The 14,971-nt window shown below is 40.0% G+C and overlaps 2 protein-coding genes and 1 long non-coding RNA gene across 6 annotated transcripts; 2 read left to right on the top strand and 1 right to left on the bottom strand.

The window, feature by feature from the left end:
* The first annotated feature begins 4,820 nt into the window (after nucleotides 1-4,820).
* LOC116923632 (pre-mRNA-splicing factor 18) lies at nucleotides 4,821-7,112 on the top strand. 4 transcript variants are annotated; one of them, XR_006646582.1, is made up of 8 exons: nucleotides 4,834-5,106; nucleotides 5,243-5,384; nucleotides 5,442-5,602; nucleotides 5,681-5,860; nucleotides 5,937-6,066; nucleotides 6,138-6,301; nucleotides 6,564-6,850; nucleotides 6,929-7,112. XR_006646582.1 is itself a non-coding variant. In XM_045173481.1 (7 exons), the coding sequence occupies exons 1-7, from the start codon at nucleotides 5,044-5,046 to the stop codon at nucleotides 6,792-6,794; spliced, it is 1,065 nt and encodes a 354-aa protein (XP_045029416.1). In that variant the 5' UTR covers nucleotides 4,821-5,043; the 3' UTR covers nucleotides 6,795-6,888. The 4 variants fall into 4 exon arrangements, 2 of the variants coding, with proteins under 2 accessions (XP_045029416.1, XP_045029414.1); XR_006646581.1 differs by having other exon boundaries at nucleotides 6,907-7,112; XM_045173481.1 differs by lacking the exon at nucleotides 6,929-7,112 and having other exon boundaries at nucleotides 4,821-5,106; nucleotides 5,243-5,378; nucleotides 6,564-6,888.
* Nucleotides 6,667-7,752, bottom strand: LOC116923633. The gene is made up of 3 exons (XR_006646583.1): nucleotides 7,553-7,752; nucleotides 6,900-6,950; nucleotides 6,667-6,844 (listed from the first exon to the last, which is right to left on the bottom strand). It is a non-coding gene; the product is annotated as an uncharacterized LOC116923633 (long non-coding RNA).
* A 1,931-nt stretch (nucleotides 7,753-9,683) lies between these two features.
* LOC116923631 (26S proteasome non-ATPase regulatory subunit 2) lies at nucleotides 9,684-13,893 on the top strand. Its single transcript, XM_045173385.1, has 10 exons — nucleotides 9,684-9,906; nucleotides 9,982-10,325; nucleotides 10,410-10,802; nucleotides 10,866-11,010; nucleotides 11,087-11,297; nucleotides 11,375-11,608; nucleotides 11,697-12,010; nucleotides 12,103-12,635; nucleotides 12,944-13,149; nucleotides 13,232-13,893. The coding sequence occupies exons 1-10, from the start codon at nucleotides 9,793-9,795 to the stop codon at nucleotides 13,525-13,527; spliced, it is 2,790 nt and encodes a 929-aa protein (XP_045029320.1). The 5' UTR covers nucleotides 9,684-9,792; the 3' UTR covers nucleotides 13,528-13,893.
* The last annotated feature ends 1,078 nt before the right edge of the window (nucleotides 13,894-14,971 follow it).

The raw sequence follows: 14,971 nt of genomic DNA, 5'->3' as shown, positions 1-14,971 counted from the left end.
AAATAAAAGAGGTATTAAAAAAAATAAATAAATCGATTTGATATTCTGCTAATGATCACTGATGCGGATTTTCAAAACTGAAAGGAAATTATGCAATCGTGAAATCTGCGAGGGACATATAGGCCTACTACAGGTTAATTAAACTCGTCATCATTCGCTTAATTGGGATCGGCAACAGGAGCCAGTAGAAATGATTTCTTGTTCACCATCACGATTTTTCAATCGATGGCTAGTTAGATCCACCTTTATCTTGTTCTTATCATCTTCTTGTTTTTCCCCTTTTTATTTCCTTGTTGTCTTTTTTTTGTTTATTCGCGAGAACGCCGATCTTCCGCATCTGCAATAATTATAATCATAATTATAAGTTCTCTTAATTTACCACGTTTCCCCCAAAATAAATAGTTAAAAAAAAACAACAACAAAAACAAAACATATCAGACGAAAATCCCGAGTGCATTGCCCGAGTTTTAGTCTTTTTTTGTTTACCCTTCCCCCCGTTTGAACACACTAAAGCTCGGGGAAAATGGCGACCCCCGGAGTCCATTCCCCGAGTTTTAGTCCCCCGACCCCCGAGCCCTGACCCCCGAGTTTTAGTTACGCCCCACTTCCACATGGAATCGGTATTTCTAATCTGTAGCGTCGTTGGTATGGCGACAGTAGAACTCCAAGACAGTAGAACTCCAAAAATAGTAGAACTCCAAGGCATTAGAACCCCACTTTTAAAAATATTTTTAAAAATTGTTGGTAAATCCGAAAGTAGAACTCCATGTACAATAGAACTCCAAAGACATTAGAACCCCACTTTTAAAAATATACTAGGGGTCCTCACTGTGTTCGGAAAGTTCCCGATAGGGTTTGGGTTGTTTCTTGTTACTTGCGATCATAGGGTTGAAAAACACGAGTTACATCGTTGTTCAGAAGACACCGTTCGAAAGAAACATCCAGCTCAAAGCACAGTTGAAACTGTTCTTATCCTTAGTGGGACAATGGTATAATATGTTTGCATGTTATTTCTTTCAGTTCAATTTTCTGTCATACAATGTTTTCATTCTCCAGGTACGCCCTCTATCAGCAGCCTTTCAATGTCCCATATAGCACATTTCTGCCGTCGGATGTCCGAATCATGGCCGAACATCCATTAGATATCTATGTACTCAATGGGTAGTTCCAGGGATGTCCGTCGGCTAGACACTTTGGAAGTGCAATGGATGTGCGAAAATTATATTCTACGGGCCTCCTTCCAACAGCCAAGAAGATTTTCAATTGATTCATTTAAGGATCGGCCTCGAGCCAATCGGGGCGCTTTTTAGCAAATCGGGTTTCTCATTTTGGGCCATCGAGGCGTGGCTCAGGGTGGAAAATTCTTCTCCCCGAATTCAATTGGGGTTTGCAATTAATTGGATTGAAATCAATCGATTCATCAATGCAAAAAACATTATCGATTGACTGTTTCACCCGATCTATCCGATAACAACCCCGATAATAGCTCGTTCTACCCGCTTGCCCCGACTTTTTACTCTGAAACCGAAAGAACGGCGATTTTTTTAATTGCTTCGGCGCAACGGGTTATCGGTTTATCTTTTATTTAACCCCCTTTTTCCATGCATATTTGATTTTTATACGAAATCGTGAAACGCTGTTTGTTATTGTTTCGATTTTAGCACAGGTTGCCAGTAGAAATTAACGTACTTTAAAAGATAGACTGTGTGTGTATTAATAACCAAAATTTATAAATACCTTTTTTTTCTTCTTATGAACACAACAAAACACAAACAAACAAAAACGTATCCTTAGAAATACACTTTGTAAATAACACCACGAACTTTCCCGCGATTCTTTATGTAGTCAGAATACGCACCAGCGCTTCACGATTTCATATTAAAATTAGATATTCAAGGGAAAAGGGGGTTAAATAAATCATTTTTAAAACGCACCCAAACTTTAACAGAATATTCTGAATGAATTCGTGCAAAACAGGGAAGGGCTCTATCAAATTATGGTGTAAAATCCAAAAAATTCTGAGCATTACATTACCTGATATCCCGTGTGTGTGAAGCCCGCAATCAGTAGGGAAACTGGAAAATGACTAAAACCCGTCCCAAACCAGAGTAATAGAATACCGGTGTAGCCACGGCCATGTTAACTCCCCCTCTCGAATCTTTTCCCAAAAGTTGTTGCCAATTTCGTGTATCGATTGTGAGAAAATGAGGCAAGATATCGATTTAAGTGTCCCATAACCATAACTGCCACCTATGAATTGAGTTTTAAGGGTTGTTATTGTTATAACAACCCACATGTTTATACATACATTTTTTCACACTAATTAATTAAGCCACTTTTTGTTTACTTTCTAAAGTACAGACGACGAAAATGAGCGAAAACAAAGCGAAAACGTAATACATCACAAGTTCACAACACAGCCGCTGTGGCGCTTTCGTTATGGGACAGAAAGACTTTCAGGCCAAAAAGGCAATGGGAGGGCCCGCCATAAGCGTGGCTACACCAGGGGTCGTATTCCGAACGGCGACTTGAACTTAAGGAAAACTTGACTTGAAACAATCTAAGTTAAGTCCGAGTTAAGTCAAGTTTTGAGCTAAAGTTAAAAACTTTCAATCTCAAGTCAAGGTGTTATTCCGAACACAAAAAGATGAAGTTTTTCCCAGGACTTAACTTAGATTTTTTACTTAGTTTTAAAATGCAACTTGACTTGAAATTGGCAACTCAGTCAATGGCAGAGGACGTTGCTCAAAATTCTTCTCGTGGTTGCAGACGAATTTTAAGTGTCTAAGTCATAGCAAAAAGAAGTTGGAACTTGTACGCAAAGTGACTCAAAATTGCTGTGATTGTACTTTTGTTTACATAGTTGTTTTTTAAATGAGTCGCGATAAAGCTCAGAAAAGGCAGCGTGATATTTGGGTTGAAAATGAAACCTACACCCTTTTGGAAAATAATAAGTGACTGATTTAATAAATGATGAATAATAATATATATTCTATATATAATATATGATAGAATAAATGAAGTGATAATAAGTAACAATAAGTGCTGAAAAATAAAAATTTTGTAAAAGGGGAATTAATTCTGCATTAATTTTTGTGTGATAAAACCTGTGATGAATTCTATAGAAGGTCGATCGAACCTAAAAGTCGCCATTAATTTGTCAGCAGAAAAATAACTTAGAATATCTTTCCTTGTACGATAAAATGGAATAAGACGACGCTTTTTGGCTCGGTGATTTTCGGCTCGCAATTCATTATCACTCCCCGTAGATAAATCGTCAAAATTATCAGTTAAATTACCCATATCCTCTAAGAATTCATCAATGACGTCATTACAATAATCGGCCATTGTGTAAACAAACGCAACGCCACTGCCTATTCTCACCGCTACTTATAGAACTTAAGCCCGTAAGTCAGTTTCAAGGCACCTAAAGCCTCGCTTACACTAGAGGTTTTTGAAGCTTTTAAGCTTTTAATTTTAAGAAGTTAAGGTCTTAAGCTTTTAAGTTTCTGGCTTACACTAATAATTTTTGAAAGTTTAACAGCTTAATAACTCAAAAGCTTAATATCTTAAATATCAAACTGGTTTGATATTTGAGCTTTTAAGTTGTTAAACTTTTAGGAAAGTTTAAGCTCTAGCCAATAGGAATATTCGGCTAGTGCGTACTTCTTCGTAAATTTTTTTGCACTGGTGCCACCACAAAGGTTCTTATATTTGTAGTTTTATTTCGGATGTCTTTTACGAATAAGATATTTCTTTTTAAGTAGAGTTAACGCAAATAAAAGAGCTGTGAATCCAACAACACATTTCGTTTCTACTGGTACACGGAAAAATCGTAGTTATCCATTTTGATGACGCTCAACATCAACACAAAAATAGCACTTCGTCTGCTTATATTTATTTGCGTTTGCATGAAAACTAAATCCGCCTTCTTTTTAAAAAAAAGTCACTTGACAGTGTAAGTTGAAAAATTAAAAACTTAGCTTAACTTCTTAAGAACTTAAAAGATTAAGGAACTAAAAGCTTAAGAAGAACCTCTAGTGTAAGCGAGGCTTAAAATGTACCTTGAGATTCGAGAGACTTAACTTAGTTTTAATGCTCGACTTTTGAGTTTTCAAGTCCAAGTTTCTTACTTGAATTGAAATTTTTTGGTTCGGAATTCAACTTCGGTTAAAGTCTGAAAATTTTTTCAAGTCAAGTAGGAAAAACGGCTAAGTCAAGTCCAAGTCAAGTCTAAGCATAGCCTTCTCTATTAGAGAAAGCCGAAAGGAACGCTATCCCTTGCATGTTGGAAAAGTGAAGCACATTTTGCTCACCTTTCCTCCCATTCCATTCCTCCAAGGGTACCCACGGGAGCCATCTGGTGATAAAAATGATGTAGGGGGGAGGGGGAGAATCACCCGGATTTATGAGTGGTAATTTATGAACGCCCCATTTATATTTTGCCGTGAGGGATTTTAATGACGATGTTACACGGAACGGCATGCATTCCTGTTTATTGCATATGTTCATTCGCAGCCATTCAACACGTGAAGCCGTACAATAAATTTTTTTTGTCTCCGGCTCGGCGAGAATGGGCATAACATGTGTAATTGAGGGATGCCTCATTCATTTCAGAAGGAATGAATTCATATCGATCGAAAAGTTAACTTTTTAAAATCGCCACTAGGCGATAAAACGGCTCCCGTGGGTACACTTGAAGGATGGGCAAAATTGGAGGTAGGGAAGCAAAATTTGCTTCAAAAAAAAGCTCCAACCTTTCGGCTTTGTTAATAGAGAAGGCTATGGTCTAAGTCGACGTTCGGAATACGACCCCAGTATTCTATTACTCGTCCCAAACCGTACGGCCTGACCCCTAGCGACAGGCAGGAGCCTAGCTTCAGACGATTCCTCTCAGGCTTATGGAATCATTCTTAGTCTTTACTTCGTAGTCTGTGGCGAACTGGCGAAGACGACAACAAACGACAGTTCCACTTCCACAAGCTGAGAATTGAAAAATCAAGTCCTAAATTGTTCTTCGTTTGTCCACAACCTGCATTAAACATGGATTTTCTTAAGGCTGAAATGGAACGTAAGAGAAAAATGTTACAAGAGAAAGACATAATGGTGAGTGTGGTTTCAGCATTAATGTAAAGAAAAGCCATATGGAATACCATACAAAAGAAAAAAGTTCCATAGACTAGATCAAGACAAGATTCTAGTACTAGAGTTTTAATAATTAGTTTATTGCTTTTTTTTTCAGCTGTCTACTAAAAAGTACTTCCGACGAGGAGATCTAGTTGCCAAAGAAAAAGAGGAATACATAAAAAAACATGCAAATTCATTTGCAGTAAAGTTGTCAGATGGGCAAGGACCTAGTAGGATAGCTGATAATGAAGGTGGAGGTAATAACTAAATGAAGTTACTAAAATATTTGTTTACCTTCTAATGCTTTATTGTAGTTTTAGAGGAAGATGGTGTAACAGTTGCAGTTCTGCCCAGAAAAGAAGTCATTCGTAGATTGCGTGATAGAAATGAACCCATTGCCCTGTTTGGTGAATCAGACATTGAGGCCTTTAGAAGACTTCGAAAATTGGAAATTTCAGAACCTGAAATCAATAGAGTAATAAAATGTTTGACAATGAGATGCATGTGGACAAGAAGTTGTCTATTATTTTATTAAATGATTCATGTATTGTAGGGTCTTAGAAATGATTTTCAAGAAGCAATGGAAAGGGTTGATGAGGCATATCTAAATGATATACTTTCCACTAAGAAAGATGAAGATGATCAACAATCAGATGATGGTTCCAGCAAGCCCAAGGCTGGTGATGTCAAAGTCATTGCAGAATCTATCAGCTATGAAGAAATTTTAGAATTGGTTAGATGCAGTTTGGTTGCACTGCAAATATGTATTTCTAAATATTTTCTTTTCCCTCCCTCTCTTTTTTTTCCAGTCTAAAGATTTAGGAAAAGGCAATGGTGACCTAGATTTGAAGATCATAAGCCAACTCTTAAAATTACTGCTTCAAATTTGGGGACAAAAACTTAATAGTCGTCCGGAAGCCGAAAAAAGAAGCGTTAAAGGTAAATCGACTTCTAATGTTAACTGGTAGAGAACTAATGTTTAAAATGGTTGCTAACTTTCTGTTGTGTAGGAAAACGAGCTTCTGCAACATATGGTCAAACACAGCAGTATCTTAAACCTCTGTTCAAGAAGCTACGAAATAAGAGCATTCAGGATGATATTCTTGACAGTTTGACGATTATTGTGGGCCACTTGCTTGATAGAAATTATGTCATCGCGAATGATGCATACCTGGCAAGTTGTCTCTTGAAAGCATTTATACTGAATATGACTTAACACAAAAAGTTTTTGCTGTTTCTACTAGAATAGTACTGTAGTAAATCAACCTTGTCTATGCGACATCGGCTTGTGTAGTAGTTATCGCTAGCCATATGTACCAGTTTTGCCCCTGAGCCCTTTTAGTCTATAAGAGACAGAGGAAACGTTTTAAATTATGTCACTTGATCATAGGGAATGTTGTTCCATTTTCTTAATTCCATTTTTCATTAACTTTTAGCAAATGGCAATAGGCAATGCTCCATGGCCTATCGGTGTTACCATGGTCGGTATTCACGCACGTACGGGACGAGAGAAGATTTTTTCCAAACATGTGGCACATGTGCTGAACGATGAAACGCAACGCAAGTATATTCAAGGCTTAAAAAGACTGATGACAAAGTGCCAGTACTTCTTTCCTACTGATCCTTCCCGCTGTGTGGAATATGGAGCAACGGAGCTTGAGTTTTAAGCCGTACTGACCCTGAAGATCTCGTACGCAGCCTATAACTGCATTGTTCCCTTAAAGTAATTTTTTTTTTAAATACATGTAAATACTGAAATGATGTTTGATTACCTCATATGAACTTCAATGGGATGTTTTAGAATTTCCATTCTTTTTCAAGATCTGACAAAAGAGAAGAAAATGATTCTCGGTTCGTCATGCATAAGCGTTTATTCACGCGATTAGGACTACAGAAAGTTATTTTTCTAAGTCAAGTGTGAGAATAGATAACTATCCTGTAGCTCTGTAAGCCTATGTTCATTAAACACTGTTCATGAAAGTCAATCAGACGCTCTTCACAAAAGAATCGAACTTGCCTAACTTTAAAAAAAAAGTGTGAAATTTAGACAGTAAAAATCATTTGAACTTCTTAGGCTTTCAATGAAGGAATGAGAAGGACTTTGTTTCATATTGCAAAATTTCATAGGAAAGGGGTGTTCTTTTAAGTTTCTTTGAGTGCGAAACTAAAATCCTGCTTTTTTATAACCTCGTTTGTTTCTTGTACGCATATAAATTTTAGTCAGTTACTCAGTTACGTCGAATATTTTTTTTTATTTATGTAGTCTGGAATTGCGGATGTAAGTTAAATCTTGTCAATTTTAAAAAAACTTCTGCAAACATAATTTAATGACATAATTTAATAACAAAGAGCTGACAATTGAAATAAAAAAAAAATACGGCTAATAGTTTGCTGAAAAATATTCTGGCAAACCGGTTCTACCTACCGCTGTTCGCTGTCTTGAAAAATGGCGGCTTGAATGGCAACAAATTTAAAAACAAGGGGCCTACAAACAAATATTTTATAACGTGGTTGATTTCGTTTTAAAGCCATCCTGTTGCTAAGACTGAAGGAGCTTGGCTAAATTCTGGGAAATTAATTTGGGGTAATTGGGATCGAAAGAGTGATTTTCCGCCCGGTGGAGCGCCTCTTGCGGGTGTGTTGTTTCACTCAACACAGAAACTCATTTGTCGATAGATGGCAGTCCCACCGGGTGGAAAATCAGTGATTCGTCTCCACCATGCCCCGACCCAAAACCCTCGTTTTTTTTTTGTATAGTTTTCCCCGCGAGAGGGTACACCTTTTCTGAGAAGGAAAATAGCTATAGTGGAGGAACCAGGGGTCTATGACTCTGGTAGAGTCATGGAAACCTGGTTGGTTCACGACATGTGGAAAATCGTCTGTCGTTGTGTCTAATTTCGGAAATAGCAGTCAGAGCCTCCAGTAGGGCTCGGCCCCGTGTCCAATGGGTAGGTATTTGGGCGAATGCGTAGGTCTTCTCGGCAAAAAAATTGGATCATGTGGGTAACGGTTCTTGAGACTTTGTGCCCACTACCTAACCGGTTTTCATGTGAGTAACACAATTTCGAAAACCGTTTCCATTACCCGGTTTAAAACCCCGGTTAGCCCCGATTTCCTACCTGATTACCCGGGTATTTCCCTGAAATCAAGTCACGCGCTTTGAATTTCCACCACAAAAATTTTTTTTTGCTAATCTCCCTTTTAATTTAACTTGGCGCTTTGCAAGCCACCATTTTCCAAGATGGCGGTGGGTATACCCGGTTTGCCCATCAAATCCGCCCCGTCTACCCATTTTGGCAAATAGGGTACCCAGATCGCCCATGGGCGACTATTTTTTGCGACGATCCGCGGGTAACCCGGGTTTTCGAGAGCCAGGGCCGAGCCCTAGCCTCCAGCGGGTGTGTGATGAAACCACCAATCAGGAAAGGTGTTTGAAAACTTCACCAGCCAATCACAACAGTGAAACGAACGGAGCAGACCACACCTGAAAAATTTAAGTTTGAAAAGCTGACAACGCCGTTGAATAACTCAGTTCTCTCGATAGATGACTCTGATTCGAGTTTCCACCACTGTGCCCCGCCCCAAAACCGTCGAAATTTTAGACACAAAGACGTGGTATAGGGATTCCTCTCAGCGTGAACCAACCAGGGTTCCATGACTCTAACTCTGGTAATACGTTGTATTTTTTATATTTTTGGCTTAGCGCCTCTTATCTGCAATTTTTTTACATGGCGAATGGTCTATCGGTTTCACCGGGTATTTTGAACCGAACCAAACCGCTTGAAAGGTACCTACTCGGGTAGTAACCGATTGACCATTTTTCTGGTAGGTCGGTGTGGTTTTTGGGGTTTCAGGTAATCGGACCGACTGGTCTCCTCTTCTGTACCGAGAGTGGAGAGTCCGAGACTGTGAGGCCCTGAGCCCTGACTAGGGATCGGCCCCGACCCTAATCGGGGCGCATTTTGCCAATCGGGTTTCAAAATTCGGGGCTCAGGGCGGGGCGTTCAGGGCACGGGGTGAAAATTTTTGAACCCCGATCTCAATCGGGGTTATATCGGGGTGCCTAATTGGGGATGCAACCCCGATTGTAATCAATCGATCGACCTAAAAACATAATCGATCAAGTCGAAATCGATTATTGTGATGAAAATCGAGGAGTTCGGCCCGGTTGCCCCGATCAAAAACCGACCCAAATTAGTAGTTTGAATTCAGGCGCCATTTTTGCAAATGGCGTCAGGGCAAGCGGGTTAACCTTGATTTTTTCCCCGCCCCACCCCGGCTGACGAAGTTGTACCCCGATTCAGCCCCGATTGCCTTTTACCAGGGCGGGGTGGGTGGTTAACCCGATTATGGCTAATCGGGGCTGATCGCTAGCCCTGACTCCAGAATATAAAATTTAAGTACAGATAGATTTTCCCATAAATAGTCGCGAAAGTGTTACAAAGATATTTTTTTAAGAAACTCGGTAAAAAAAAAAGGTCAAATAACGAATTCGTAAAATTTGAATATTACAGAACCAGCGAAGTTTGACAACAACGCAGCCCGGCTAATATTCTATTCTGTTTCGTCTGATTTCAGCTTGCGGAAATAGCTTCGTCATATTGCACACAATCGTCTAAAATTTTCAATCACGAGATTCACGACAAGTCAGTTTAAAGAGGGAAAATGACTGCTGATAAAGAAATAAAGAAAACTCCACCACATCCCGAAGAAGAAAAAAACAAAGATGTAAAAGAAAAAAAAGGAAAAGCTAAAGACACGCCGAAAGAAGAAGAACTGGTATGCTACTATAAATGACAACTGTATTTGATAAGAAATCCTAAAATTTTTTTTGACGTATTTTATGGCTTTAAGTCAGAAGAAGATAAGCAAATTCAAGAGGAGCTTAACATGTTGATTGAAAGGTTGATGGAAAATGATGCTGCCCTATGGATGCCCTCTCTAGAAATAATGCGCACACTGATTTGTGCTGCCACTACTTCAATGACAAGTGTCCCAAAACCCTTAAAGTTTTTGCGGCCCCATTATACTACATTGAAGACAATTGTGGAAAAAATTACTGATCCCAATGCCAAAGCTTTGTGTGCTGACATCATATCAGTTTTGGCAATGACAAACACTGAAGGAACTGATTGTCTTCAGTACCGTTTGCTAGGATCGAAAGATGGCCTAGTAGAATGGGGCCATGAATATGTTAGGTAATACCTCTTTTGGTGATGGCTGATTTGTTTTAAGTTTTTTGTGGCTAGTATTTATTTTTTAATGCTTGGTTTTTGTCATAGGCATTTGGCAGGAGAAATTGCTCAGGAATGGGATGAAATTCCCTTTGAAGGAGATGAAGGCAAAGCAAAGAGAGCTCAGTTGTCTGCTCTTGTCGAACAAATTATACCTTTCCAAATGACTCATAATGCTGAAGCAGAAGCATGTGATTTACTGATGGAAATTGAACAGTTGGATATGTTGGAGCAACATGTCGACGAAGCCGCCCATAATCGTGTCTGCCTTTATCTTAGTAGCTGTGTTCCCTATGTTCCTGACCCCGAAAACGTCAACCTTTTGAAAACAGCGCTCTCCATTTTTCGGAAATTCCAGCAGTGGCCACAGGCCCTTAGACTTGCTCTTCAAATCAATGACCATTCGTTAATTGAAGAAACCTTCTTAGCCTGCAAAGATGGGTAGGTTATAAATTACTTTGGTCTTCTGTATACTGCTTATTTTAAATTAAATCGTCAATGAAGAACCATGCGAAAACAATTGGCCTTTATGTTGGGACGGCAACAGATCTTTCTTGAACTGAACGAAGAGCTAGAGGATTATGATGACTTGATTGAAATCATGTCCAACACACACCTTAATAATCATTTCTTATCGCTGGCGCGAGAGGTAAGAACTAGCTATTTTTTTTTTATGGTGGCTGTCTAAAAATTATGCACAAATAAAAATCTTATGATATTATTAGTTGGACATTATGGAACCCAAAACACCCGAGGACATCTACAAATCTCATCTAGACAACAATTCTCGCTCTGCGTTTGGTGGCGGACAAGTAGATTCTGCCCGTCAGAATTTGGCTTCTTCTTTCGTTAACGGTTTGGTCAATGCTGCGTTTGGCCAGGACAAGCTTCTAATGGAAGATGGCAACAAGTGGCTCTACAAAAATAAGGAACATGGTAATTAAATTTGTGTAATGATTTTAGTGAGGTTTAAAAACAAAGTTTGACCATTATTGTGTATTTTTGTCGTGAAGGAATGTTGAGTGCTACAGCTTCCCTTGGTCTGCTGCTCTTATGGGATGTCGATGGCGGTTTGACGCAAATTGACAAATACCTTTACTCGTCTGAAGAGTACATCAAAGCAGGCGCACTGTTAGCTTGCGGTATCGTCAACACTGGCGTTCGTAACGAGTGTGACCCCGCCTTAGCTCTTCTCTCCGACTATGTTTTGCATAGCAGCAACGTAATGAGGATTGGTGCTATTCTAGGTAAGTTACCTTAACAGTCTACTCATAATTGCACTCCCGTTCCCACATAGCTTTGACGTTGTGATCCGTCCTCTTTCCCGAATTCCAGGTTTGGGATTGGCATACGCCGGATCCAACCGTGACGATGTGCTTAGTTTATTATTACCTGTTCTTTCGCATCCAAAATCGTCAATGGAAGTGGTTGGTATTGCTGCTCTCGCATGCGGTTTAGTAGCCGTAGCATCGTGCAATGGAGACGTCACTTCAGCTTTACTTCAGACACTCATGGAGAAGAGCGAGGTGGAATTAAAAGACACTTTCTCTCGCTTTCTGCCTCTTGGATTGGGCCTCACTTACTTGGGCAAGCAAGAAGCCGTCGAGGCTGTTGTTCTCGCTCTAGAAGTTCTTGCCGAACCTTTCAAAGTATGCAATTACCTTAAGTTATTGGTTTCATCTTGCGGGATGAACGTTATCTTTAGTTTCGCTTTTTTATCGATTGATCGTTTCTCCATTAGTCCATGGCCAGCACTATGGTGGAAGTTTGTGCGTTTGCAGGAACGGGCAACGTTCTACGCGTCCAGCGGTTGCTTCACATTTGCAGTGAGCATCACGAGCCCCAGGAGAAGGAAGATCGCAAAGAGAACAAAGAAACTGCCGCCGCCAAAAAAGACGAAAGTGCTGCAGCCAACGGAGCAGCAGGTACCGCAACCACTGCTTCGGGCACGGCCGCCGCTGCGCCAGCCTCTGCGAGTGTCCAAGCGGATTTGTCGTCGCAGCAAGCCGTTGCCGTTATTGGTCTTGCGCTCATTGGCATGGGAGAGGACATTGGAGCCGAAATGGCCTTCCGCACACTCGGCCATTTACTGCGTTACGGAGAGCCGTGCATCCGCCGTGCCGTTCCTCTGGCGTTGGGCCTGATTTCCGTCTCCAATCCTCGATTGAATGTTCTCGACACTCTTTCTAAATTCTCGCACGATTCTGACTCCGAAGTGGCTCTAAATAGCATTCTCGCACTGGGATTAGTCGGTGCCGGAACCAACAATGCCAGGTACGTGGGTGGTGGCAGCCTCCGCCACATCTGTACTGTTGTTTGAAGTGTGTAATGTATTGCATCTTCGTGTGACGCAAGTCGTGTTAGATAATTCGTTTCCAGTTTAGCCGTTTCCTGAAAGCGTCAGCCTTAGCCTGATGTCTTTTGTTGGCTGATTGGATATGTGAGCTAGTAGTTAATTGACATTTTAACAAAGGAAATCAAAACTGAAGGCTAATGTCATGTGTCATGATCCACTCGCCTATTTGACTTGCCCGTAGCTAATTTAGTGGCTCATCCGGTCTCATCACTTGTCTTTCTTCTAGATTGGCTGCTATGCTACGCCAACTAGCTCAATACCACGCTAAGGATTCCAACGCCCTCTTTATGGTGCGACTCGCTCAGGGATTGACTCATTTGGGCAAAGGGACACTGACCTTGCAGCCTTATCACAGCGAAAGGCAACTTATGAATCCGGTCGCCGTCGCTGGATTGCTTTCCACTATAGTGGCTTGCTTGGACGTCAAAAACAGTAATTCTTATTATTATCATTATTATTATACATATAGAAATGTTTGAAGTTGCACCCAGTTAATATCTTTTTGTTGCGTTAGTTATTTTAAGCAAGTCGCACTATCTGTTATACACGCTGGCGGCCTCCCTGCAACCGCGAATGTTGATCACGTTCGACGAAGAATTGCGACCATTGCCCGTGTCTGTACGAGTCGGTCAAGCTGTCGACGTCGTCGGACAAGCTGGCAAACCAAAAACCATTACTGGATTTCAAACGCACACTACCCCTGTCCTGTTGGCTCACGGAGAGCGTGCTGAACTTGCAACTGAAGATTACGTTTCACTAACACCCATCATGGAGGGTTTCGTCATCCTCAGAAAAAAGAAGGTCGAATAATTTCTACTTTAGACCGATTCATGTATCTCTTCGTTTGGTTACCTTGTTAAACCGTCGCTATTCATCCAACACGACTCTTCCACACATATTACTTTATTTTGCCCAATTTTTGTTTCCTTGTATTTTGGGAAATTTAAAGCTAAAAAGTTCGGATACAATTCTTTTTTTTTTTTTTTCTTTGTCTTTTTTTTTTTCCTTTATTTTTCTTTTTCTTTTTTTTTTTTTCCTCTTTCCCTGACTCCCTTTTGTCGTATGATTTGTACGTGTATTCGCCAATTGGTAATATCTTGAGTTGGAGTGTCGGTTGAAAAGCGACGAGTGGAAGAGAAGATTGTAAGAGTTGAATACAAACGTTCCCGCCTTTCATTGTCCTAGCAGTTTTATTTAGCACCTCTTCTTGGATCTTCGTTCAAGTTTTGTTATATGTTTGGAAAAAAAGCTAAAGAAAACTTTTTTGTTAAAGAAAAATATTGTGAAATGATGTGTTTGGCTATTGCCGGATCTGCAATCTTCTCGTCTCAATGTCCAAGCAGCTGTGCGTCGGATGCTCTAGCATCTGGACTCTATCGATTTGAGGCTTTTGCTCTTACTTTTTTTTCTCTTTTCTTTTTTTTTTCTTTTATTTATTTAGCCAATGGAGTGCAAGGCGCACACAAGTGGCGCAGTGCTTCATCCAGATTCACGATGTTTATTACAATTTTTTTCTCAACGTTCCTCTTCTTGTGTCATCGAAGGTACTTTAAATGCGTCGTTCTTCGGACTATCCGGTGATAGAACGACGGTCCAACATTCTCTCTCTTAATGAGCCTCTGAGGTGTAATGTCGGTACGTGCCTATAAGCTATGACGATCTTCTGTAGGCGTTGGAATTTCGAGCGATACGTCGAGACAACATTGAGATGAATATTTGTACGTCTGCGGACATGCGATCTAACAGGTTTAGGTTTACGAATTCGTAGAATTGCGTATTAGAATTAGATTAGTTCATCACTTTTCTCTTGTCACATGTTAGGCCTTTTTCTGTACCGCGAAAATCCAAATATCAACAAGGATGCTGCAGCTGGCTTTCTTTGTTAGCTACACATTCAATACCCGTGCGTGCGTGCGTGCGCGCGCGCCTTTTTGAAGAAAACATCGAAAAAGAAAAAAAAAAAACGTGAAGAAAATGCACAAGAAATAGATACCTCTTTCATATAGAAATGCTAAAATCACTCTTGAAACCGCCATCAAAATCCACCAGATTTTCTTACATAAAAAAGATTCACTTTTACATGCCGAATTAAACGAAACTTGTTGATGTCACGATGCGATTTAATGAGCGAGCAGCCGTAAAATAACCATGGCATTTTCATCAAATTATTTTTCCAATAAAGAAAAAGAAAAAGAAAAATAATAATAATAATAATGATAATAATAATAAATAATAATAAAAATAAAGAAAAGAA

The sequence above is a fragment of the Daphnia magna genome, linkage group LG5 (genome assembly GCF_020631705.1).
Source record: "Daphnia magna isolate NIES linkage group LG5, ASM2063170v1.1, whole genome shotgun sequence".
Lineage (NCBI taxonomy): Eukaryota > Metazoa > Arthropoda > Branchiopoda > Diplostraca > Daphniidae > Daphnia > Daphnia magna.
This window is presented reverse-complemented; position numbering and strand designations above follow the sequence as displayed.

What these genes read in the sequence shown, in the direction of transcription:
- LOC116923632 (XM_045173479.1), top strand. Translation starts at nt 5,044, where the DNA reads ATGGATTTTCTTAAGGCTGAAATGGAACGTAAGAGAAAAATGTTACAA. An exon ending in CAGAACCTGAAATCAATAGA is followed by an intron (nt 5,603 to 5,680) that starts GTAATAAAATGT and finishes CATGTATTGTAG; the next exon opens with GGTCTTAGAAATGATTTTCA. An exon ending in ATGAAGAAATTTTAGAATTG is followed by an intron (nt 5,861 to 5,936) that starts GTTAGATGCAGT and finishes TTTTTTTTCCAG; the next exon opens with TCTAAAGATTTAGGAAAAGG.
- LOC116923631 (XM_045173385.1), top strand. Translation starts at nt 9,793, where the DNA reads ATGACTGCTGATAAAGAAATAAAGAAAACTCCACCACATCCCGAAGAA. An exon ending in TGGGGCCATGAATATGTTAG is followed by an intron (nt 10,326 to 10,409) that starts GTAATACCTCTT and finishes TTTTTGTCATAG; the next exon opens with GCATTTGGCAGGAGAAATTG. An exon ending in GCCGGAACCAACAATGCCAG is followed by an intron (nt 12,636 to 12,943) that starts GTACGTGGGTGG and finishes TCTTTCTTCTAG; the next exon opens with ATTGGCTGCTATGCTACGCC.